The sequence below is a fragment of the Cupressus sempervirens genome, chromosome 3, assembly GCF_028749045.1.
Source record: "Cupressus sempervirens isolate cs-2001-9-10 chromosome 3, ASM2874904v1, whole genome shotgun sequence".
NCBI classification, from domain to species: domain Eukaryota; kingdom Viridiplantae; phylum Streptophyta; class Pinopsida; order Cupressales; family Cupressaceae; genus Cupressus; species Cupressus sempervirens.
The window spans coordinates 751435560-751445692 of NC_143120.1; the positions used below are offsets into that span (position 1 = coordinate 751435560).

Genomic DNA, 10133 nt, shown 5'->3' on the forward strand with positions numbered 1-10133 from the left:
TAAGTTAATATATTATAGGTAGAAAAATATTTCATAAACATGTATTTAAGTGTAAAGTGTAGGTTCAAGTATAGGGTTTATACAAATCCTAACCATAAAGTTTGGTTAATATTTAATATGTACAAAAAACTAATTTACAATTACTATTTAGTTGAAATAAATCTAAAACATCAATGTAAATACATGTTTAAACAATCTAAACATCTAATGCATCGATATAATCATCCATCACATTAACTTTAATCATGTTTCATATAAATTAAATACATCCAAACATCTAAAATAATAATTTTAAAATGAACATCTACAAAACAAAAATTTAAATGAACATCTAACTATGAAAAAATGGAGGAATTTAATTTGTGGAGATTTTAAATTAGCAATAATCTAAATATAATTTGAATAATAATCCATATAAAATAGGCAAGAGCCTACATCGCATTGGTAAATTGCGAGCCTCTCATCAGAGAGGTCTTGGGTTCGAATCTACTCTCACTTCATAATAATAATAATTAATATTTAATAATAATAATAAATAACCTAGGCTTCGACTATTTACCTATCAAAAAAAATAAAAAATAAATCCATATAAAATAATAATTTACAATGCAAATCTAAAATTTTACATATATAAAACTATTAATCATGAAAAAGCAACAAATTAACAAAATTATAAAGTAAAAGACTAAAAACAATGAAATAAAATAATATAAAACAAATTAAAATACCTGAAAGAGTGAAAACAATAGCAGGGGTTTAGTAGAAAACTAAAAATGGGCTCTCGTTTCTAAGCACAATTTGGGTTCCCATCTCCAAACAATAATCAATAGTAAAAATGACATAAAATCCCACTCAAAAATGGGTTTTATGCTTTTACAAATCGGGTGCGTAATTTGTTTAAAATCGGGCACCCCATTTTTAAAATATGGTTCGAGTGCCTTATCCGTATTCAAAAATTAGGAACCCAATTTTTGAATATGGATCGAGCACTCAAATCATAACGGGTACCTAGTTTTAAAAAATTGGGTGCTCGTTTGTAAAGAGGTTTCATTCTATGGAATAAAGTTTCACAAAATTGCAACCCAACTTATTGCACTTACCCCGTAATTAGTGATATGATCTATTTTTTATGCCATTGTAGATACTTCAAATTAATCAATGAGATTATTTAAATTATTTTCCCTTATTTTTGATTTCACTAAACCAAGTCAATTAATTAAAAGGACTAGTTAATTAATTAGTTAAATAACCTCTCATTTATATTTTCTTTGAATATTTATAATCCACATCATATGTAAATATAATATTAAAATTTTCAAATTAACTTCAACTTATTATATCTACATGTAGAAAGATACTAACCATCATCCAAGATACTCCTTCCCATAGATATGTGACTATGGCAATTAATCCCACCCTTGCATATCTTCTACACCTACCATCTCCACTATTGCACATGTGTGATAACTCTCTATCTTCAATAGCACCTTTCACTTTATCTAGTATCATTTAATATCTCATTTTTCTAATCAAGCTTTATTTCTTTTATGAGAGATCTCATTCAATCTATTTGCACTAATTGAGAGGCTAGGAATCCTCTCCAAGAAAATACATATGGGATCTATATTTTCTCTAGGAAAATTTATTCAATGATGTTGGTGTAAATACGTATTTACTATTTACACTTACTTAAGTTTACTTAGGTTAATGCATTATTTTATTATTTTGCATTATTTTATTATTTTATTTTGTGAGACACTTAGGAGTATGTGCACCTTTTTTGAGTTGTAATGTTGACAACACAGAAGTACGCAACTCTATTTCAGCACATGGTATCTACAACACTAGACTTTGCATCATTCATTGAGTTCTCATATAGACAACATAGTTATTCGTACTCCCTTTTTAGCACATGTTGTCTAAAACACTAATTTGTGTGTTACACCCTTGTAGGCTTATCCTCTCATCATCGCACTTACTTTTGTGCTTAATGGAGGATAACCCATATCTGGTGGACATGTGCCTGGTTGTATGACTTATCATGTAACTGATTCTGAGGCATTCTAGATGCATCTCAAAGGCCTTTTTATACAGGCACTCCTAGTGTACTCATATAATGCATATTGAATAAATATATCATCATTTTGATCATATTATCTCTTTCTGGTCTACAGTTGTGCTTGTGCTTGAGTTCTTAGTTCTTGGGTGAATTTTTCCCTAAGGAAAATTCTTGCATGGTATCAGAGCTTGGAGATTTTCTCATCACATAGCCGTTTGAGACCATTGTTACTTCAACACCTCAACCTGAATCTGGAGTATTGAAAAAATTGGGAGTGTCTAGAGCTAGATTTGACCTCACCATTGTGTCCAACATGTTGATTCGGTGAAGATCGACTATAAATTTGGCTACCTTAGGCCAAAGTCGACTGTGAGGAAATTTTTTTTTGCAAATCGACACTCGGAGGCCCCAATTTGCAACTTAGGTATGGTCATTTGTAGATTTAGTTAATTTAGTCAAATTTGCATTTTAAATTCTCTACAATTATTTTGACTTTCTATTTTCAAAATTTTTTTTTGCCCTTCAAGCAGCCAACAGAGAAATTTTTTTTGCAAGTACCGGGCTATCAGATCTCGATCCTGTCCAGTGGAATATTATTTTATTATAGAAAATATTCAATTTTATTTACTTGGTGGCATATTCTATTTTTACTAATCGCGACATCAATTCCATCACACACGCCCTTCACCGGACTAGCCAAGTCAAAGTCTGACTTACATAAACCAGTGGGGAGCTTTTTTATTTTCAACCCACGAGGATTTCTTTTTAAATAATGCACAATGCTTACCCACTACCAATGTGGGATTTTATTTTTAAAAATATGGTGCTCCAAAAATTCCTACCCTCACCAAACAGCATCTCCGGCACACTTTTTTTCTTTTTCTAGTGTCACCTTTACCATTTCAGCTCTGAAAACAACTTTTCAGTCAGTGGCAACATTTAAAAAAAAACCAGCGATCGTAGAGAACTTCTTGGAAAATATTCTGGCTCGCTGCTATCTTTTTCGGTGGAGTTGAAACCTTTTCCACGTTGTTTGAAGATCGCCACGCAAATTGTTTAGTGGTTGCCACGTGGTGCTCCTGTAGGAAACTAGTAACCTCTTCTTTCCTACGACATTTGTATAGTCTGATAGGACAAGTTAGCCTCTACATGGACTACACTAAGTTGCCACATGTCAGCACCAAAACATCCAGTCAGCTATCAACATTGCACGTGCAGACCAACAAATTGTTGCCATGTGTCATCCACTTGGACTTAGCCCACCATGTCTCCACCTTTTTCGTACAACATGTGTCACCCACCATACTTGCCACATTAGCAATCTGTAGTGCCACGTCAGCCCAGGCCAAATTTTTTTGCTGATGTTAGCATTTCATGGGGAAAAAATTGATGAGCATCTGACCGTCATTCTCGGGCAATTTTGAACTGCTGTGACGATTGGTTGACCATCAATTTTAAGATAGAAGTTTTACTCTTGGACCCCTCTTTATATGCATTTTTGATTTAGCAGCCTAACTTTGCGAGCCCATAACTCGGACATCCAGACTCCAATTTAGGTGTAATTTTTTTTTGAAATTGGGTAGAATTTCCTAAACTTTCCAGTGGCAGTGTTCTTTTCTAGTTTTGGTGCAAGGATTTTTCATAAATTGCATTTTTTGGTGATTGTACTTGCTTAATCCTCCATTTTACAACTTCAAACGCTCTGTACGGGGTCATCTGGTCACCTTTTCTAGTTTTGTATTTTTTTAAAAGTGCATTATTTTTGTATACTTTCTAGATTTGCAGTTAGATTCTAGGGTTGTGTGGACAAAAAGCTGACTTTCAGAACTAGGGCTTTCTTTATATTGTAAAGCTTTGATTACTTTTTAGAATTGTTGTACATCTGAGTTATAGTGCTTAGTTACAGATTTTGGGTCTCAAAAGGTAGTTGTAAAAGAAAAATTAAAAAATTTCACTTTGTTCATTTTGACAAGTGGTCCATTGTACACGCACTACTTATAAAGTACCAAAAGCATATTTTGATTGAGTGAAATGTTGGGGCAGTAGGGGGTGTACTGTGTTCTTATGTCTCTCTTTTGTGCTCTATATTTTTTGCATCCTGGGTTCATTTAAATGTCCACCTCTAACTTCACGCAATTATTCTACATGGAAAGATATTGCATGGAGTAGACTAATGGAAAAAGGTTATAGTCTTTATGTTGATGGTACAATTACCAAACCTATTGATGCTAAGGAATTCATTGAATGGAAAAAAACAAGACCAATAGGCTTTAGGTGTTATCAGGAGTTGTGTACATAGAGATCTCTTTTTTCACATTGCCAATTGTATAGAATCCAAACCTGCTTGGGACAAACTTGAATCATTGTATGGTAAGGTGGATGAAGAAAAGGGATTTCAGATTGAAGATGATCTACTTCTCTTGGATCCAAAGAACTTTGACACAATTCAGGATTACATCAACAAAGCCTATGAGTATAGGGCATTATTTAAAGATTGTGGAAATCCCATGAAGGATGAAAAGTTGATTCATCACATCTTGAAGAGGCTACCTTTAGAGTATGCTTCATTTGTTTCAAGTTTTAATACTCACAGGTTGACCATGGGAATCACTTACCAAAATCCTTCATTTGATGCATTTGCAAAGATGTTGATTGTTGAATAATCCCACTTTATGGATTTAGGAATTCTCAAGTCATCAAAGACCAAAGCATTGGTGGCTAGTGATGAGCACCAATCAAGTCAAGGAGGGAAAAACAAGAAGAAGAAGAAGTAGTGGAAGTAGAAATCATAGTCTAAGACACAAAAATCCTCCTCACAACAAGGCAATTCTTCTTCCAACAAGAAGGGAAGTAATGAAAAGAAGGACAAACTTTTTTGTGCATAATGCAAAAAGCCAAATCTAGATGAGCATCACTGCAAGACTAAATGAATCGATGAGTTGGAAAACCTACTCAAGAAGAACAAGATTCAAGTGCCAAGTACTTCCAAGGATTCTACTCCAACCTCTTCAAAGGGAAAAGGGCAAGCACTTATGGCAAACTCAATTTCTTCTTCAGAATGGATACTTGACTCAGGTGCCTCCTATCATATGGGTTCTTCAAAGGGAGACTTTTCTTCATTGAAGCAGTCAAAGGTACCACACATCTTCATGGGAGATGATACCAAAATGGAAGTTGAAAGAAAAGAACATGTGGAAATGGAGAATGGAGAATTCAGAGATGTTCTCTACATTCCAAACCTAAGCTCCAATCTCCTCTTAGTTTACCAAATCACTCACCTTGGAGATGGTCATAATGTTGAGATCCTTCTAGATTTTGTGATGGTGCACAGTCTAAAAGATGATTCATTGGTTGTAGTGGGGAAAGTCAATGATGACAAGAGGCTATATTCTTTCTCCCACTTTGTGCCTAAGTCTCCTTCTCAAGCCTTGTTGACTCACTCTTCTTCACATATCAACTTATGGCATGAGTAGTTTGGTCATCTTGCCTTCTTCTACCTTTAGTAACTTTGCTCTAAACACATGGTCAAATGTCTACATAACATCAACTTTTCTAAGGGTGAATGTTCATCATGTTCAGTGGATATGCATCTTTAGGAGAAGTATGATAAAGGGAAGTCTTCTAGAGCTCCAGTTGTTCTTCAGTTGGTTCACATGGTTTTAGTAGGTCCTTTTGTAGTGACTTCAGTCAGCCAAGGCTACTACATCCTTACTTTTGTTGATGACTTTTCACACTTCAGATGGGTCTACTTCCTTCATCACAAGAATGAAGTGGTTCATAAGCTTCAAACCTTTAAAACACATGTTGAACACAAATCAAGGAAAGCCATCAAGTTTCTACAGGTGGACAATGAGAATAGATATGTACACAGAAGACTTAGGGACTTTTGCAAGCTTGAGGGAATTGATCTTCAAAATCCATCAGCATTCAGTCCACATAAGACAGATGTTGTAGCATTGAGGATTATGACTCTCAAATCCATGGCAAGTTGCATGATAAAAGCTAAGTCTCTTGATCCAACACTTGAAGTTGAAGCCATTAGTAGTGCTACTCACATACTTAACAGGTCTCCTCATAATGCCTTAGATGGGAAGACTCCTTTTGAGGCATGATGCGACAAAAAAACAATTTTGAGTCACTTTAGAGTCTTCAGTTGTCCAGCATGGGCAAACCTATCTTCTAAGGGATGCAAAGCATTGACACCTAGGCCTTGTACTTTCATCAAGTATGAAGACAATGCTAAAGCTTACAGACTTATGGATCCTAAGACTCATGAGATTTTTGTGGAGAAGGATTTACACTTTGAGAAAAGTTCACCCTGCTTATCCTACAATCCTCTTCGCACTGCATACATTGTAGAAACTGATAGTGACACCAGGGATAGTGCTTCAATAGATTAAGACATGTGGGGTTCTATCGACAGTTGCAATGAGAGGTCACGACATCACTCTAGTCCACATGCTTATATTTCCATAGTGAAAGGTTCAACAAAGCAGGGTACATGTTGTCTTCTAGCTCTAGCTTCCGTTGATAACTACATGGTAGACATTACAGGGTTGTTTGTGGACTCACACACCGCAGACTTGGGAGACAGCCTTGAGGACTTACAGCTTCTCTTTGATGAATATGATCCTTCCACAGTTGTTGTGAGGGCTCACTGTGACCCTCATGTCCATTCTCTACATGATCAATCTGCACAAGTTGGCATGATTGTGGATCCTTATGAACAGTAGTTGTCAGAGGTCTCTTTATCTACTGAGAAGACATATGATTCTTTGGAATAGGTTCAATAGAGATCCTTGCTAGATTTGTATTCATTCTTTTTAGCACAGTTGAAAGGGGTCAAAATTAGCATCAATACAAGGACACAGAGAAAATCAAGAGTGATGATTGTGTTTCCTTATTGAAAATGATCATCCACATGAAGACAAAGGAGGCTATAGAAGCAAAGATCTTTCCTAAATGGGATGAGCCCTTAGTTGAATGGTTTCAGAGCATGGAGTTCGAGTCTGAAATGATCATAGCTGCAGAAGAGGGACTGAAGGAAACTGAAGCTAAAGTGAAGAAGGACCAGGACAGAGGCTATGAATTACTAAGAGCCTTGCATGCAAACACACAGTCCAGTGGGCAAGGAAAGGCAATCATTAGAATACCTATTATGTAGACAAACTTTTCTAAATTTATAGATGGTATGATGGAAATAGCTTCTAATCCACAGAATAGGATATTTGAATTATAGAAGCTTGGTGGAGGTGTGCACGTGGCCATGGAAGAGCTACAAGAACATTTGGGCATCGTCAAAGACCTGGCCCAAGAGCACTCTAAATGGCTCTTGAGATATACCAATGCGCATGTCCATAGGCATGAGGAGTTAATTCCAATTATTGTAGCCACTAAGACCTAGAGGGAAAAAGAAGAAAAGGGAAAGAAGGCGAAGGGATTCATATTCTACCCTCTCCATTTTTGTTATGTGATCATTGTAATAGACGAACTGGCTGCTTGTCATTTGTCATTTTTGAGGAGATGAATTGATTAAACTTATTTTGTAATGCTCATCTCAAAATCCTATATGTATTTTAATGAAAGATTAATAAAAGGTCAAATTTTTTTTTGGTGTGAAGTACTTAATGTTGCAAAGTCAATTGAATGGTATTTCTTTATCAATTATTTTCTATTCCAATTTGTTAGAGGTTAGTAGTTTTATCTTCTCTTTGTCTAAATTAAGAAGGAAAGAACAAAGCTTCATTCCGCTGCTTTCAGTCAGCAAATTGATCACGATAAGTATTGTCGTTATGAGTTTAAAAGGGATCTCTTAGGTGTTCATTCTATGATTTAGTTTTCCCTTCTCCGCAATTAGTTTATGATAAATTTAGCTTAGTAGTAGCTAGCATGCATTTTAAAACCATTTAGTCTTATGAGTTCATAGGATGTGTGAAACTCATGAACATAGTTAATCCTATCTAAATCATTCCTTGCTTGGGTTAAAATCTCATATAGTTTTAATTCAGTTAACCTCTCCTCTTCTCAGGTTAAGAACATACATCATTTAACTTAGGATAAACAAAATTCATTGCAAATCCGCAATAGGGAGTTGTACCTAACAATTCAGAGGGAAGTTAGCCCAAACTCTGGGGACAAAAATGATTACATAATAAGGTAAATATATCAATGTCAAATATTGTTCACTTGCAAGGTCAATAATATGAGCCCTATATACTTAGAGCCTCCTTTACTCATGTTAGATGTTACTAAGAAGAAGGAAGTTTAAAGTGGTTACTAATCAAAACTAGGAACATGACCGACCTTAATTGTATTGGAAGAAGTAGGAATGATGTTAAATGTTAGTCATTAATTTGACCTAGATATAGACAACAAAAGAATATAAACAACTTTGTAATGTCACAAGAAAAGAAAAACCCTAGATAATAAGAAACTTTCCTAGTACAGGTTTTAATTAGAAATTTCCCTCACGTTAGAGTAATCTATGCATTATTTCGCCGCAAAACCCAATGCTATGAATACTATTAATAGTCCGCATCACTGAAAGTCAGACAGATTATAAAATAAGTCGAATATGATAAATGACTGGACAAAACATTGGATTCTCTTGACTAAAGAACGTGGGAGTTCCGTTTTCAGAGTGACATCTCAGAGCGACAACACCTTCTCAGTGTTATTTCCATATAATAAAGCATTCCCATTCTGAACAAGTCTTTCAGACATAACCGGGCTAAGGTAACACGTCATTTGGTCGACAAACATTACTCCCAGGGAAGCGTTATTATTATCATTGCAAGACTTTGTAATCGCACTACCCTCCAAGAAATCGGAATAACGAAACAGCAACGACTCTCGTGCAAGTCTATTATACTGGACGACGAGCTATAAAATATATGAAGATAAGATGAACTATTCCTTGCAGAGTGCTTAATAAATCGGCTATATAAAGCATATATAGGATAGGCTCGTAATACACCACTGCACTCAAACGCACATTCGTATAATCCCTAGGGCTTCTTTTTCCGCTATAACTTGCGTTTTCTATCAACCATAATGGCCAGTGACATGCTATACTTCACGTTGGGAGTTTTTCTGGCGATGTGTTGTTGCACCTACAGTGTCAGTGCATATGATCCCGATCCCTTGCAAGATTTCTGTGTGGCTTCCAACCAAAGCTCAGGTGAGACGTAGAAACATAATATATATTGGTGAGACTGTTTTTTCTTATTAAGGCAGTTTGCTAACAATTGGGGCGATGTTTGAACAGTATTGGTGAATGGGTTCGTGTGCAAAACTCGGGACGCGGTGACGGAAAACGACTTCTTCTTCGCGGGGCTGGGGAAGGCAGGCAACACAACGAATGCGGTGGGGTCCACAGTAACGCCGGCGAATGTTATGCAGATTCCTGGTCTTAATACGCTCGGTGTCTCCATGGTTCGCATCGATTTCGCGGTGAACGGAATAAACCCACCTCACACTCACCCAAGAGCCACCGAAATTGCTATTGTAATTCGAGGTACTTTTTTGGTTGGGTTTGTTGATACAAATAACAAATTGTTCAGCAAAACGTTGGAAGTGGGAGATGTGTTTGTGTTTCCAAAAGCGCTCATTCATTTCCAGCAGAATGTGGGGAATACGACTGCATTGATCATCGCTGGGCTGAGCAGCCAGCTTCCGGGAGTTCAAGTCATCGCCAATTCTCTCTTTGGAGCGAATCCCTCTATTCCGGATTCCGTATTGAGCAAGGCTTTCCAAATCAGTGCCCAAGAAGTAGATGACATTAAGCAAAACTTTCCCGGGAATTAGGTTTATTATAAGGTCTACTAAATAAGAGGAAACAAGAGACCAGCTGGGAAGTTGGTCTTAGTCTTTCTCCATCCATTTTATAGAAATGGTTATCTTTATTTTTCATTTCGATTCACCATATCTGAATTTGAAAGAAAATTCAAAACCTGTTGACTTGGTAGAATGTTATATAGTTGGGTGTATTGACAAAAGTTTTCTTTTCATTAAATCATTTGTACCGTTTTGATTGGTTGTATTCTTCGTGTATTTTATATTATATTTAACATAT

General features: G+C 36.0%; 1 protein-coding gene across 1 annotated transcript; it reads left to right on the forward strand.

Annotated features, from left to right (window-relative positions):
- The first annotated feature begins 9112 nt into the window (after positions 1-9112).
- Positions 9113-9872, forward strand: LOC149569000 (germin-like protein 5-1). The gene is made up of 3 exons (XM_089816816.1): positions 9113-9239; positions 9292-9294; positions 9327-9872. The coding sequence occupies exons 1-3, from the start codon at positions 9113-9115 to the stop codon at positions 9863-9865; spliced, it is 669 nt and encodes a 222-aa protein (XP_089672942.1). The 3' UTR covers positions 9866-9872.
- Positions 9873-10133: the final 261 nt, after the last annotated feature.